We start from the raw sequence: 17,375 nt of genomic DNA, 5'->3' as shown, positions 1-17,375 counted from the left end.
GTATCAGTACAGACAAAGACACACACACACAAACACACACACACACAGTACCAATACACACACACACACACACACACACACATACACACTCAGTGAGTATCAGTATGCACACACATACACACACACACACACACACACACACACACACACACACACACACACACACACAGTATCAGTACACACACAGACATACACACACACGCACACACAGTATCAGTACACACACACACACACAGTGATTATGAGTACACACACAGTAAGTATGAGTACACACACAGTGAGTATCAGTACACGCACACACGCAGTATCAGTACACACACACACACACACACACACACACACACACAGTATGAGTACACACACACACAAACACATTGAGTATCAGTAAACACACACACACACACACACACACACACACAGTATCAGTACAAACACACACACACACAGTGAGTATCAGTACACACACACACAAACACATTGAGTATCAGTACACACACACACACACACACACACACACACACACACACTATCAGTACAAACACACACACACACACACACACACACACACAGAGACACACACACACAGTATCATTACACACACACACACACACACACACACACAGTATCAGTACAAACACACACACACACACACACACACACACACACACACACACACACACACACACAGTCAGTATCAGTACACACACACACAAACACATTGAGTATCAGTACACACACACACACACACACACACACACACACACACACACACTATCAGTACAAACACACACACACACACACACACACACACACACACACACACACACACACACACACACACACACACACAGTACCAGTACACGAACACACACACAGTGAGTATCAGTACACACAGAGTATCAGTACACACACACCCACACACACACAGTATCAGTACACACACACACACAAACACACACACAGTATCAGTACACACACAGTATCAGTACACACACACACACAGTAAGTATGAGTACACACAAACAGTGAGTATCAGTACACACACATTGAGTATCAACACACACACACACACACACACATACACACACACACACACACACACACACACACACACACAGTGAGTATCAGTACATACTGTACACGCACACAGTATCAGTACACACACACACACACACACACACACACACACACACAGTATCAGTACACACACACACGCACACACACACACTGTATCAGTGTACACACACACACACACACACACACACACACACACACACACACACACACACAGTATCAGTACACACATACACACAGTGAATATCACAACGTACATACAGTATCAGTACATACACACACACACACACACACACACACACACACACACACACACACACAGTATCAGTACACACACACACACACACACACACACACACACACACACACACACACACACACACACACAGTGAGTATCAGTGTAACAGACTTAATCTGTGAGCTGGAGTGCATGTTGATGTTATACTGAGCATTGCGATTTGTGTGTGTAATACATTTTCCCCTCGGGGCTCGCCGTAGGTGGCGTGTGGGCATGCGCACAGGAGGGCAGTGTTCTCGGGAAGTTTTCGGTGTGGGGATCACGTTGGAGTTGATGATCAAACGATGAGCCTCCGTTTCTTATTTTTTTAGTTTCATTTCAGTTTAAGCGAACCCGATGTTAAACGCTCGGTTACACTGGTGGCAGCGGTTTTTTTTTTTTTTTTTTTTTTTTTTGTAGTGCTCGCGTGGTTCGGTGTTGCGACGGATGTTTCTTAGTTAGCTTAGCTTTCGAAGTTTGAGTTAGTTAGGGCACGCGAGTTTATACTACCGGGAACATCATGTGGTGTAAGGAGGAGTTCGGTGTTTATCCGAGACGTGACCCAAGCAGCAGACACGTTAGGATCGAGTTACCACCGCCGTTTTCCGGTGATTAAAAGCAGAGTTTTTTGTGCTGGGCGCGTCAGTTCGAGGTCGCGGTCAGAGCGCTCACGGAGGATGATGGCGCTGCAGCCTACAATTATGAACTGGCAAGAATTCTACCGACATGTTTGTCCGGTGCGGCGTTTCTGCTGTGGGACAGCCTCCCTGGTGCTGTTCAGTCGGATTACACGGCTGTTAAAGATAAACTCAAAGAGGCATTCGGGCAAAGACAGTTTATGGATCGCTTCAGAGCCAGCCTTTCAGCTCGGCCCAGAGCTCCGCGGGAAAGTTTGGAAGTGTTTGCGGCTGAGATTAGCAGGCTGGTCGATTATGCCTTTCCTGAATATGGAGAGAGAGCTCAAAGGGAGGAGAAATTTCGTCGTTTCTTGGCTGGTCTGGATCCGGTACTCAGAACTAAATGTCATGAGCAAGGAGCTACGGATTTGGAGGAGGCCGTCATAGTTGCAGGTCGGTGTGAAAATGCCAGAGATGTAATAAAGTCTGATTATGTGGCTGTGAATGCCGCTCATAGCGATGGTGACGAAGGGGCAGTGGCTGCTATTCAGTCTGGGAGAGACAATGTTGGGCTGTACAGAGCAGTTGAAAGATTAGCGGACGAAATGAGGGACATGAGAATGGAATTGAGACGTTTAGGAGATGAAAACCAAAAACTCAATGCCAAAGTGAATTCTAAAACGAAGGAGGACTGGCAATGGGGCCGCTCTCCATCTAATGGAATATGTCAGTGCTGCTGTGGGGGCCGTGGATGCCAGTCACGGAGAGGTCGTTCGCCTGAGAGACAGTGGGTCAAACACAGCGACACGTATAGGTCCGGTACGGATTATGGTGATGTTAATGGCTCGTACTCTACACGGTACCCTACTAAACGCAGTCCAAGTCCTAGCCCACGCAGACGGAACAGCTATGAGGATGACTCAAGAAAGCGTGGAGTACGTTTTATCTCTCCCAGTGCAGGGGAGCGACATAATGGGCCGGGAAACGGACTGTAGCTGATGTTGCGGCCCGAACACCAGCTATGTTGATTAAGGGCTCTCGAATTGACAATACTACTGGCAGTAACTCTATTTTCAAAGACGTTGATGATGCCAATAACACTGACCAAGGCCTGATGGTGTCATATGTGCGGGGAGTAATTGAAGGCGTGGAGGTTCAAATTTTAGTGGACTCTGGTTCCAGCGTGTCTCTCATTAGTGCTGATTTTCGTATGTCCATCCCAGCACTGCGCAATCGCCCACTGAAGAAGGAGTATGTGGCAGCTCGTGCCGTGAATGGACAGATGCTGGATACGCTGGGCACTATAACAATGACGTTTCAACTGGGAACGGAGTCATGGCAACACGTATTTCATGTGGTGAGAGAAACCACTCAGACGGTGCTGTTGGGGTGGGACTTCCTGTTGAAGAATCATGCCTTACTGGACCTCAACCGGGCAAAATTACAATTGTGGGGCATGTCTGTTCCTCTCCTTACCAGCAAAGACTTTGTTCCCTTATGCTGCAATGTGTCCCTAGCAACCACAATTTCCTTACCGCCCTTCAGTGAGTCAGTTGTACCTGTTAGAGTTTATTCACCTTATGTGGCTAAAATGTTGAAGGACTTTGATGGCTATTTGGAGCCTAATGTGGCAGATTCGTCCAATTTGGTGGTGGCTCATACAGTAACCACGGTTAGAAATGGACTAACAAAAGCTCGGATTTTAAATCCTACTGGACAGGACATTTCATTAAAGCAAGGTATGCACCTGGGTGAGTTTTACTCTGTTGATGGCACTGATATTCAGTTGCTTCGGGCTCCGGTCGATGTAGCTGCAACATCAACAATGGGAGTGACACCCCCGGTATCACTGGATAAGTCGCCAACTTCGGAGTTTGAAAAAAGGTCACTTTCTGAATTGCTGTTAAAATACAATGACGTCTTTAGCTCCTCCGGGAAAAATTCGGGAAAATGCAATCTGATCAAACATCACATTAGAACGGGCGAGCAGGCTCCTATCAAACAACGCCCGTATCGTGTGTCCCCTGAGAAACGTATGGAAATAGAGAGACAAGTGGCGGGTCTGCTGGCAGATGGTGTCATTGAGGAGAGCTGCAGCCCATGGGCATCACCAGTTGTGTTAGTTAAAAAGAAATGTGGCGCCTGGCGTTTCTGTATTGACTACAGACGCTTAAATAGCGTGACTGTGAAAGACTCTCACCCACTACCTCGTGTGGATGATACGCTGGATGCGTTGGCAGGCGCGGTGTGGTTCAGTACTTTGGACTTTTCTAATGGGTACTGGCAGGTAGAGGTTGCTGAGGAAGACAGAGAAAAAACAGCATTTACGACGGGGCAGGGACTCTATCAGTGGCGATCCATGCCAATGGGCCTCTCAAACTCTCCTGCTACATTCCAACGTTTGATGGAACTAGTCCTCAGGGGGCTCCCATGGCACGTCTGCATGGTATATTTGGATGATATTCTGATTTACAACAAAACGTTTGACGAACACTTATCGAGCTTGCAGGAAGTGTTTTCCAGAATTCAGTCGGCCGGCCTAAAACTAAATCCGAAAAAGTGCCACCTTGCGAGAGATCATGTAATTTTTCTGGGTCATGTTATTTCTCAGAAAGGACTCCAGCCTGACCCTAGGAACACGGAGAAGGTTCGGGACTGGCCAGTTCCCCAATCCCCATCTGAGGTCAGAGCGTTTGTGGGACTCTGTTCATATTACAGACGCTTTGTCAGAGACTTTTCGAAATATGCCGCTCCACTGAACCAACTTGTTGGTAAGAATGTGCCCTTTGTGTGGTCTACTGAATGTGACGAATCTTTTCATTTCCTGAAAAATGTGTTGTCATCTGAGCTTATAGTGATTCTGCCTGACTTCAACGTGCCGTTTAAAATTCACACAGATGCGTCCAACCTGGCGGTCGGTGCTGTGCTCGCCCAGGATGGAGACGGCTTGGAGCATGTGGTCGCCTATGCCAGCCGGGCGTTGAACTCCACACAGAGGCGGTGGTCCACTTTCCATCGGGAGCTATGGGCCATTGTGTGGGCGGTAAGGGAATTCAGGCATTACATTGGACTTTCTTCTTTTACCATTATTACAGACCATCGGCCCCTGTTAGCTCTGCGGCGTATGTCTATTGAAAACGACCCAACAGGAAGGAGGGGACGATGGATTATGGAACTCGATCCACGGAATTGGATCATCATTCACAAGGACGGGACCCGTCACAAGAATGCAGACGCTCTGTCTCGTCGCCCAGTAACACCCGACCAGGTTGGCGCAGAGTCCACTAATAATCGAATGTCAGAAGTCAATGTGGTGAGTTCCGGGCAACCAAGTAATGACAATTCATGTCCCTTAAAAGTTGTTAACCCTGCAAGGGGAGGTACGGCTGCGCACCTATCTGACATTCCTGATTCGGATACGATTTCTATAAATGCTCTATCTTTCAATACACGGGACATTAGGGCCTCGCAACAGGCCGATCCTGACATCAGAACTGTTTTGGATTGGGCGGAGCAGTCACAAAGGCCTTCTAGGAGACAGTTACAAGGTGCCTCTCAGTGCTTAAAAAAACTTTGGACTGAGTTCAATCGCTTCTCAATTATTGATGGACTGTTGTGCCGCTCTGTCATCTGTTCACGTACTGGTGATCCTATATTACAAATTGTTGTACCCAATGCTATGATTCCTGATATTCTGTTACAGCTGCATGGGGCCCCAGCCTCCGCCCACTTCTCTTCTGAGCGTGTGTGGGAGCAGGCAAGAAAATTCTGTTACTGGCCGTCCATGTACAGGGACATCAGAGCATGGTGTGAGCAATGCAGAGCATGTCAGACGCGTCGAGGTCCTGTTCCGTCCCACCGAGCACCTATGGGAGGTTCCAAGACTGTCCGTCCTTTTGAGAGAGTGGCTATGGACATTCTAGAGCTGCCGGTGACCGCTAAAGGCAATCGGTACGTGTTAGTTGTTGAGGACTATTTCACGAAATTTGTCAATTTGTATGCTTTACCTAACCAGACAGCACTAACTGTTGCACGCTGCCTGTTTGAGGATTACATTTTGACACATGGTGTTCCGGAGACTTTGCATTCGGATCAGGGCCGCCAGTTCGAGGCGGAGATAATCCAGAGCCTCTGTCAGTGGCTAAACATTAAAAAGACACGTACCACTCCCTACCACCCAAAGTCGGATGGTATGGTTGAGCGCTTTAACAGGACCTTGACTGACCAGTTGGCTAAGACACTGCTGACCCATGGAGGGGAATGGGATGAGTATGTGAAACATGTTGCTTTCGCTTACAACACGTCACCTCACTCCAGCACTCATTTCACACCGTACTTTTTGACCCATGGCCGGGAGGCACGGGTGCCGGCTGATGTACTGTTACCGACTCGTGCACTTTCCCCCAATATGACAGGATCCCATACTGATTTTGTTCATTCATTGCGGAAAAAACTGGACTCTGCTTTCAGCAGTGCGCGCATGCATAGCGAGGCTGCTCATGAGCGTCAGAAAATGTATCATGAATGTATCAAGGAGTGCGTCACCAGCCTTATACGGTGGGTGCCTTGGTGTGGCTTAACAACCCTGTTGAGAGTCGTATGAAGCTGGCACCCCATTGGAAGGGTCCCTATAAAATTGTTCAGGTCATGGACTCATGCGGTGAACTGGGCTTGACTTATCGGATTGTCAATCCTCTGGACTCTGGTGAGAGGGCGCAGGTTGTGCATTACGATAGGTTACGGCCTTATACATTGCCTATTCCTTCTCTGTCACAGACTCAGACATGGCCTAATGTGTTCGATTCTTTCACAACATCCTCCTCCCCGGAGGTGGATATGTCAGGTAGACAAGAGTGTGTTCTCCCTCAGAGTGACCTGAGTGCTCTGCCTGAAGAGCACTGTTTGGAAAGACAGCCAGAACCAAGTGTGAGCAGAACGGGGAGGGTTTTGAAACTTCCGGGTCATTTCAAGCATTTTGTTCTGTATTAATATCACTGTTAGTACTGTTATAGTGGGACTGTGGTACTATGTATTTGTGTTGCAATTGTTTGGGGGTTTGTTCAATGCACTGTCCGGTTTAAAGAGTGTTTGAAAGAGTGTCAGCTGCACACAGGAAGCAAGCTGCACACAGGAAGCAAGCTGCACACAGGAAGCAAGCTGCACACAGGAAGCTCTCGCATCTTCCAATTTATATGCCTGGCTGAGTATATTTTTTATTCAACTCCGAGTTATCTTGAGTCTACACTTTAATTCTTGACAAAGTATTTACTTGTCCCGCAGCGTCAGCTTTTAGCCAGCGAGCATAACTAGCTTGTTAGCTCGGCTACGGCTAGTACAAGCTCTCGCATCTTCCACATTTTCATTTCACAGACTGGAGTGAGAGGCAGGGAGTTGACCTGCTCAGTCCAGTGGCTCGCTCCCACCCTGCTCTCCTCCATGTCCTTTCTCATCTTTTAGAATCAAGTGATTTACAATAAATAAATAAATAAATAAACAGGTTTAATAGTCCGCATCTAGCCGGCTAGCACAAGTAGCCCATTAGCTCGGCTACCGCTACTACAATCTGTTGTACTTGCTCTGTAACACCATGCCGGTTACGTCTCTGCCTTTGAGTGCAGGTGAGGACGAATTGGAGCTGCACTCGGTAGAACTCCAGCTGGTTGCTGTGGAGAAGCAGATCCGCGAACTACAGGTGAAGCAGGCCGAGCTGCGGGAGCAGAAAGCCGCGCTGGAAGCTCCCCGGTCGGTCGCTCACCTGTCTCAGGTAAACTCCCAGGATGTAAATACCACTCCCTCCACCTCTACCCCGCGTGTTTCTCTGTCCAGGCCCAACACACCGATGAAGTGGCCTGCCCAGGAGCTGTTCACTCCGGCGCCAGGACACCGCAGGCCCTGGGTGCAGCAGCGGAGGACGCGTGCCGGTCCCCGGCCTAGGACCTCTCCCCCTCCACCACCGCCGGTCTTCGAGATCCCCACCCGGAACCGCTTCGCCCCCCTTCGCAAGGCGGACTGCGACAACGTGATCATCGGAGACTCCATCGTCCGCCACGTCCGTGCTACGGTGGCTAAAGGTAAGGCTCGCACTCACTGCTTACCTGGTGCTCGTGTTCTTGATGTCTCTGCACAGGTACCTAGAGTCGTGAGCAGAAACACCAGAGCTGTGGTTCTTCATGTCGGCTCGAATGACACCAGCCTGAGGCAGTCGGAGATCCTGAAGAGGGACTTCAACACCCTGGTGGAGACAGTTCGCAGCACATCACCCACGACGAGGATCATCGTGTCTGGACCACTTCCAACTTACCAGCGAGGAATTGAAAGGTTCAGTAGACTTTTCGCTTTAAATGAATGGTTACAGTCATGGTGTCAGGCTCAGAAACTACTCTTTATCGATAATTGGAATGTTTTCTGGGAGCGTCCTAGGCTATTCCGTGCTGACGGCCTGCACCCCAGCAGAGTTGGAGCGGAGATCCTCTCGGACCACATCTCCAGGGCGCTGAACACCTTCTGACTGGTAAACTACTCTTTAAATTTAAATCTTAATAGCCATCCTCCACCTCAGCACATTGACACAGAAAATGCACACATAGCTCACCCTATAGAAACTGTGTCTGTTCCCCGAGCAGTGAGATCCAAAAGTAAATACACGAGAAGTCCTCGAAATAATCATACTGTAATTAGACCAGAAAAATGCCAAAGAAACAAACAAAAACAGTTCTTAAAGTTTGGACTTCTGAACATTAGATCTCTTGCACCCAAAGCACTTATTGTAAATGAAATGATCTTAGATAATAGCCTTACTGCACTCTGCCTCACCGAAACTTGGATTAAACCAAATGAATACATCAGTCTAAATGAGTCTACACCATCAGGATATATCTATAAGCACGAGCCTTGTCTGACTGGTCGTGGAGGTGGTGTCGCCACTATCCTTAGTGATTACCTCACTGTTACCCAGAGAACACAGCATAGATTTAGTTCCTTTGAAGTGCTGTTAAAGTTACACTATCGCACATGCACACGAAAAATCCCTGATGTCTCTTGCTCTAGCGACCGTGTACAGACCCCCAGGGCCCTACACAGTTTTTCTTAGAGATTTCACAGATTTTCTCTCAGAACTATTAGTTAACTTTGACAAAGCATTAATTGTAGGAGACTTTAACATTCATGTTGACGACACAAACGACGCTTTAGGACTCACATTTATGGACTTACTAAACTCACTTGGGCTCAAACAAAACATCACTAGTGCAACTCATCGACGTAACCACACACTAGATTTAATAATATCACACAGAATAGAAGTCACTGATATAGATATCATACCCCAAAGTGATGACATCACAGACCATTACCTTATAATGTACACACTACCTGTAGAACAGACTAACTGTGTCTCACCACGTTATCGACTCGGTAGAACCATTATTTCGACCACCAAAGACAGATTCACAAATAACCTGCCTGATCTGTCTGGACTTCTTAATGTACCCTCAAACTCAAACGACCTAGATGCAATGACTAACAGCATAGACGCTATACTCACTAGCACATTAGACACTGTTGCCCCAGTCAGATTACAGAAGGTTAGAGATAAAACACTTGCACCATGGTATAATAGTCACACTCACACCCTCAAGAGAGAAACCCGTAACCTCGAACGGAAATGGAGAAAAACTAAATTAGAGGTGTTTAGAATTGCGTATAAGGACAGTATGTCCAGCTATAGACAGGCTCTAAAAGCTGCTAGGGCTGAGCACCTGAGCAAACTCATAGAAAATAACCAGAACAATCCCAGGTTTTTATTTAGCACAGTGGCTAGTTTAACAAAAAATCAGAAATCTGAACACACTATTCCATCACATTTCAGTAGTGAGGACTTTATGAGATTCTTCACTGATAAAATCGAAAGTATCAGGAATAAAATAGGTGACGCCCAACATATGAGAGCAACCAGTGACACAATCTCACCTAAGTCTTTACACAGCTTTACAAGTACAGGACAGGAAGAGTTAGATAAACTTATTACTACAGCTAAATCAACAACATGTTCACTAGACCCCATCCCAACTAAATTACTGAAAGAAGTGTTACATAAAGCTGGTGAGCCTCTTCTTAATATCATTAACTCCTCGTTATCTTTAGGTTACGTCCCGAAGTCTTTTAAGTTGGCAGTTATTAGGCCACTCATCAAAAAACCTAACTTAGACCCTTATGAACTATCAAATTACAGACCTATCTCACACCTCCCGTTTATGTCTAAAATACTTGAAAAGGTTGTGTCTGTTCAACTGAGCTCCTTCTTACAGGAGAGCAACATCCTTGAAGAGTTTCAGTCAGGTTTCAGGCCCCATCATAGCACAGAAACTGCACTTGTTAAACTTACAAACGACTTGTTCTTAGCTTCGGACCAAGACTGTATGTCACTATTAGTTCTACTTGACCTTAGTGCTGCATTCGACACTATAGATCACAACATTCTTCTAGATCGCTTACAATATTACACAGGTATTCATGGTCAGGCTTTAAGCTGGTTTAGATCCTACCTGTCTGACCGATACCATTTTGTAGAATTAAATGGTGAATCCTCCAGTTTACTACCAGTTAATTATGGGGTCCCTCAAGGATCAGTTCTAGGACCTCTGCTTTTCTCTATATACATGCTTCCATTAGGGAACATTATTAGAAGACATGGGATTAGTTTCCATTGTTATGCTGATGACACACAGTTATATATCTCATCAAAACCAGATGAAATAGCCACAGTGTCCAAATTAACTCAGTGCCTTAGAGAGATAAAAGACTGGATGAGCTGCAACTTTCTATTGTTAAACTCCGATAAGACTGAAATACTACTCATAGGTCCAAAAACCAGTGCACATAAACTCTCACAACTTAACTCCCATTTAGAGGGATGTACTATTACAAGTAGCTCGACAGTGAAAGACCTCGGTGTTATATTAGACAGTAACTTGTCTTTTAAAAATCATATCGCCCATACTACCAAAACAGCCTTCTTCCACCTTAGAAACATTGGCAAGCTGAGAAACATCCTGTCTGTATCTGATGCTGAGAAGCTAGTTCATGCGTTCATGACCTCTAGACTGGACTATTGCAATGCATTACTAGGTGGTTGTCCTGCATCTTTAATAAATAGGTTACAGTTAGTCCAAAATGCAGCTGCCAGAGTTCTCACTAGGACAAGAAAGTATGACCATATAACCCCAATTTTATCATCTCTACACTGGCTACCTGTTAAGTATAGAATTGACTACAAACTGCTGCTACTTACATACAAGGCTCTTAATGGTTTAGCTCCCATGTATCTAACTAGTCTTCTAACACGTTACAATCCTTCACGCTCTCTGAGATCACAAAACTCAGGGCTTCTGGTAGTTCCCAGAATATCTAAGTCTACTAAAGGTGGTAGAGCATTTTCTTATTTATCTCCCAAACTTTGGAATAGTCTTCCTGATAGTGTTCGGGGCTCAGACACACTTTCCCAGTTTAAATGTTTATTAAAAACTCATCTCTTCAGTCAGGCGTACACATAATACATCCCATAATATCATGCACCAGTACATCAGACCAGCGCATTTTTATGAACGGCAGATATGTTAATCCCTTTCCACTGCTTTTCTCTTTGTACCCATCCCGAGGCATCCAGACACTGTACCAGCTCCCATCGTCCTCTGTGGGACGAAGCCTTTGGACATCCACTGAGCCGAGGCCGACTCTAAGAATCCTGAGACATCTCCAGTTAGACTCTGTGGTACTCAGAAGATCAGAAGTCCTTGAACCTCACACCAATACAACATTTGTTTGACTGTATATTACAATCACTCCCCCAGTGTCACCCATATGAGGATGGGTTCCCCCTTGAGTCCGGTTCCTCTCAAGGTTTCTTCCTTTACCAATTTAAGGGAGTTTTTCCTTGCCACTGCTGCCTGAGTCATCTCAGACTTGCTCATAGGGGAATAAATACATACACACTGTGAACTATATACATCTAATAATAATCTAGAATTTTTATTCTGTTAATTCTTATTTCTTTTATTATTCGTTATTTCCTTTATCATTAATTATGTTTACCTTCTGCTCTATGTTTATGTTCTGTAAAGCTGCTTTGAGACAATGTCTATTGTAAAAAGCGCTATACAAATAAACTTGAATTGAATTGAATTGAATTGAATTGAAAGTGATGCAAAGTTAAAGTAAAGAACTGTGCCTTATGATATGCTCCTTCTGCACTTTAATGCAGCGTGTATGATTCATTTAAGGTGTTTTGTTTATGTATGATGCTCATATGTTTATTGGGTTTATTGTTCATTTATATAAATGGGGACATTTATTTTGTCAGGGGGGGACGTGTGTAACAGACTTAATCTGTGAGCTGGAGTGCATGTTGATGTTATACTGAGCATTGCGATTTGTGTGTGTAATACATTTTCCCCTCGGGGCTCGCCGTAGATGGCGTGTGGGCATGCGCACAGGAGGGCAGTGTTCTCGGGAAGTTTTCGGTGTGGGGATCACGTTGGTGTGCCGCGAGGAATAACAATAAAAAGAGTTGATGATCAAACGATGAGCCTCCGTTTCTTATTTTTTTAGTTTCATTTCAGTTTAAGCGAACCCGATGTTAAACGCTCGGTTACATCAGTATACGCACACACACACACACACACACACACACACACACACACATACACACACACACACAGTATCAGTGCGCATGCAGTATCAGTATACACACACAGTATCAGTACACACACACACGCACACACTGTATCAGTACACACACTCACACACACACACACACACAGTGAGTATCAATACACACACACACACACACACAGTATCAGTACACACACAAACAAAAAGACATTTCTGTAGTATAACTATCAGGACATTAGTGACGTGTGATCTGAATGTAGTGACAGTACAGTACAGTGTATTACAGTGAATTGATTGACTGTTTTTTCTTTGTAATCGCTTTTCGGGTTTTGCACTTTGCTGACGGTCCCTTGGAATCTGTCTCTTAGGTGTTCGCACATAGAGACTTATGTATTTAGTCCACCACGGAGGAAAGCTGATATTGAGGAAAATTGGGTTGTAGCTGCCTCTCTACATTACTACGATAGAAAAGGGTGTTTAGCTAATCTCAACCTGGCCATTTGTCCAACCACTCCACAGTCTGTAAACCTGAGTGACTTGTGAGGGTGTTAAGGAGACAACATCTAGGCATCCCAGTTCACCAAACACTCTATGACCATGAACCCTCCAGATCTGCTCCTTTACCTGAGAAATGCTGGACTTAAACACTGAGACTGTGTTTGAGTCCCGAACACTAATTAGAAGTCTGTTCCATAACAGTGGGGCTCTGTTAGAAAAAGATCTGCCCCCTGCTGGAGACTTTTGTACTTGAGGTACTACCAAATATCCTGCACCTTTTGATCGAAGTAGGTGTGACGGATCATAAAAAAAAACAAAAGATCTCTCAGTACTGTGGCGTGTGACCATTAAGTGCTTTATAGGTTAGTAATAGTATTTTATAATCAAAGTGAAACCGATCTAGCAGCACTAAGGGATTTTTTGTAGCAATGAAAAAAGCCATGGCTTTCCTTCCATGATAATCGAAATACTGATAATTTAGTTTGAGGCCATTTATGTTCTAATTTCCTAGCAGATTGTTTTACAATTTTGTGTGTTGTCATTATACCAAAGTGCAAATTTTCTCTCTCTAATTACTTTCCTTTTAGGTGGAGCTACAATACTTGTAATACAAACTGGTTTGGTTTGACCCATGTTTCTGTTAAACACAGAACACTAAACTTCTGATCTGTAATCATCTCATTATCCATAAGAGCTTTAGACACAAGAGATCTTATATTTAAAAGTTCTAGATTCAGATCGAAGGTGCCTAACAGTTTTCACCTCTCTCTCTCTCTCTCTCTCTCTCTCTCTCTCTCTCTCTCTCTGTCTCTCTGTCTGTCTCGCTCTCTCACAACTGAACCTGGTCGCTTAACACCAGCTCCATCACTAAGTTAGCACAGCAGCGTGTCTTCTTCTTACTAAGACTGAGGAAAGCCCATCTCCCTCCCCCCATCCTGACCACGTTCTACAGAGGGGCCTTTGAGATCATCCTGAGCATCTGCATCACTGTCTGGTGTGAGAACTGCACCATCTCGGGTCACAAGACCCTGCAGAGGACAGTGAGGACAGCTGAGAAGATCATTCACTATGATATACTTTTATGCTAATAAAGTTACTAAAACAAATTTTCTGAGTGTTTATAGTTTTTTGTTTAGCTCAAGAAACATTTCAAACACAGGAAGTGACGTCCCGAAGACAGGAAGTGACATAAAGTGTCAAACATCACAGTAACGCATGCAGTAACGCAGACCAATGAATGAACAAATCTTCTTCCACCAGCCCTCCATCAAATCTTTGGCATCAACATAGACGTTACAGCACTGAAGTACCATTACTCACCCCATAATAAAACAACAGTGGACAAAACAAACAAACACACAAATGATTATAAATATCTGTATTACAAACACAACATTATCAGAAACAAGAGAAATTTACTGAAGAATCTTTTGAAAGCTGCGGTATAAGAGATAAACCAAGGTGAATATATTGTGAGCAAAGTATACAGAGCTCTACTCATGTATAAATTTATTTATTAATCATTTTAATTAATATTACATAATGTTTGGTATATTCTATAATTTTTATTATTTAATTTCCAATTAAATGTTTCAATTAATAAACACACATTTACTCCAGGCTTCAGGATAATAAAGATTAATCATTTAAAATGATTATTTTACTAAGAGCATTACAATTTTTTATCCACAAGATGGCAGTAAAGAATTTTTAAACTGAGATTTCTGTTTAGTGAACTATTTTCTCTCACTTGACCTGCTGGGGGCGCTGTTAGGATGCTGCTGTATTATTATTATTATTATTATTATTATTATTATTATTATTATTATTATAGATACAACTTCTAATATTACAAAGTTACAGTTATGAGTAATTATAGAAGTGTTTTAATGTCTGCTTGATCCCAAGTTTAAAATTTCATGAAATCTGATATGGTCACAAAATTTTGCATGTTTGTGCTAAATAGTAATAAAAATGGGAAAACAATTATAATTTCCAAGAGTGCAAATCAGCTAGATGCACTTTATCGTAGTTTTTACGTGTGTGTGTGTGTGTGTGTGTGTGTGTTTTACAGGGATTTCATTCATGGTTATGGAGGACAAATCCACATAAACCATGACAGTAACTGGGTGTCCATCTAAACACTTCATACCTCTGTGTATTTAACAAAAAAATCTGATTATCTAAGAGTTAGGACAAAGAGTGAGAGTGTGAGAGAGAGAGAGAGAGAGAGAGAGAGAGAGAGAGAGAGAGAGAGAGAGAGAGAGAGAGAGAGAGAGAGAGAGAGTACCCCCGAATAGTTTTTTTATGTATGTTTACATTTTTTTTCTTGTTCTGCTGTTTATAATGTCTTGAAAGCAGATATGGTCACATACATTTGTGCTAATAATAAGAGGTAGTAATGTAAAGAAAAAGGGAAAAAAATTCTATGGATTCATCTTTATAGAGCATGAGTCCATAGAAACCATGACAGTAACTGTGTGTCCAGCTAAACATTTTATATCCGTGTGTTTCTTAGAATCTGAATATCAAAGAGTTAGGAGAGAGAGCAGCTGTGTTTGTGTGTGTGTGTGTGTGTGTGTGTGTGTGTGTGTGTGTGTGTGTGTGTGTGTGTGTGTGTGTGTGTGTGTGTGTTCATTAAGATGATAATTTTTCAAAACAGTTGAATTATTGAGGGTTTAGGGTCGAGCACAGGGTGTTGCTGAGAATTGAACTCACATCCTTCTGATCAGTATATAGATATTTACTTATTTTTACTGCCTGAGATGTTCTATAATGTCACTGAGCACAGATTCATCACTACAAGAGTCACTCAATCAAATCACATCATCACATTATATTATAAAATAATGTTTATTTAATCACTTGTTTGAGAAAAAATACATTAAAAAGAAAAATGTGAATAAAACTAGGCATAAGACAATATTTACTCAGTATGAAAGGAAAATTGCATTTGCTTGTATATTATTTATTTAGAGTTAAGTTAATTAATATAATCATTTATGTTGCAGTCATAACTATTGTCAGAACTGTGATGTTGTAGAAAATTAATCAACACATTCCTGAATTCATCAAAAGTGTACTATATTTATAATATATATGTGAAGTGTTTACGCAGCACAAACCAGGACTGTAAAGCCCTCTGAGTGGTGTGTATAGATGAGCACATCTCTAGGTCTGTTCTTTCCTCTCTGCATGACGTCTACAACAGACAATGCAGTACAAGAGCTGCTGAAATCATTAAAGACTCCATCCACCCCATTAACTGTCCGTTCAACATCTGTAATCACTTCCATAGCCTGATGACTACTATACAAATACTTCACAAATACTTCACTGATATTCTGCACACTGCTCTTTCCTCTTCTTCTTCTTCTTCTTCTTCTTCTTCTTCTTCTTCTTCTTCTTCTTCTTCTTCTTCAACACACCTTACATTTACATTCATGGCACTCAGTGACAGCTTAGTGATCCTGGGATTTGAACACACAACCTTCCAATCTGACATTCTGCACACTGCACTTTACTCTTAGTTCATGTAACACACCAGCACATGTGGTACATTCCACACTGTTTACACATTCTTTACTCTTACTACAACTAACATTCTTTACTCTGACTACATGTAACATAATTGCACACATCATTTTAGTTATTTAATTTCTATTCATTATATATTGACTTATTTTTAATTTAGTTATTTAATATGCAGTTTATTTCTATGCACTGAATATAGGCTGGATTTTAATTTAACTGCAAACTGTATATGTATATGAATGTGTATGTGAAATAAAATATTTAATAGTGAAATAAACATTTAAGTAATTTTAATGGAATAAACTGGTGATAAATGAGGTGTGGTGTGTCAGTGATATTTAAGCTCACTATGACTTATAGCACTAAATGTGTTGTAAAAGGAAAGCTGGAAACATTTGTTAAGTAATAATGGAGGTGATTTAACTCTCCCTAATTTATCTACTAATAACAATGTGAGAAAATGAACATGGTTCAGAATGAATGAAATTATTAGAAATATAATAAAGTCATTTTTTGTGTTTATAAAAGTTGAAATGTAATTTCCTGAGAATAGGCCTTTGGAGACGTGTCTCAGTCACATGGTCCCTGTCCTTCTGAGATTTCTCCTCCACGTCATCATATTCTGTAAAATAAACACATTTACTTCTTTAATACATCCTTTATATTGTATTAATACAGTAATTATTTTGTAACAACTTATAATACAT

The 17,375-nt window shown here is 42.9% G+C and overlaps 3 protein-coding genes and 1 pseudogene across 7 annotated transcripts in view; 2 read left to right on the top strand and 2 right to left on the bottom strand.

Annotated features, from left to right (window-relative positions):
* Positions 1 to 17,375, top strand: part of LOC113650187 (B-cell receptor CD22-like) — a 1,781,460-nt gene that overhangs the window by 599,906 nt on the left and 1,164,179 nt on the right. The gene's annotated exons all lie outside the window — the stretch shown is intronic.
* The window catches only part of LOC113663456, a 644,552-nt pseudogene that overhangs the window by 435,907 nt on the left and 191,270 nt on the right, over positions 1 to 17,375 (top strand).
* The window catches only part of LOC113663459 (B-cell receptor CD22-like), a 157,486-nt gene that overhangs the window by 57,872 nt on the left and 82,239 nt on the right, over positions 1 to 17,375 (bottom strand). The gene's annotated exons all lie outside the window — the stretch shown is intronic.
* LOC113663360 (antigen WC1.1-like) overlaps positions 16,074 to 17,375 on the bottom strand; it is an 870,979-nt gene continuing 869,677 nt past the window's right edge. Inside the window, exon 21 of the mRNA XM_047803947.1 lies at positions 16,074 to 17,290. Coding sequence (XP_047659903.1) covers positions 17,175 to 17,290 — 116 coding nt within the window. The 3' untranslated portion in view covers positions 16,074 to 17,174. The remainder of the gene's footprint in view (positions 17,291 to 17,375) is intronic.

The sequence above is a fragment of the Tachysurus fulvidraco genome, chromosome 19 (genome assembly GCF_022655615.1).
Source record: "Tachysurus fulvidraco isolate hzauxx_2018 chromosome 19, HZAU_PFXX_2.0, whole genome shotgun sequence".
In the NCBI taxonomy this organism is placed as follows: domain Eukaryota; kingdom Metazoa; phylum Chordata; class Actinopteri; order Siluriformes; family Bagridae; genus Tachysurus; species Tachysurus fulvidraco.
This window is presented reverse-complemented; position numbering and strand designations above follow the sequence as displayed.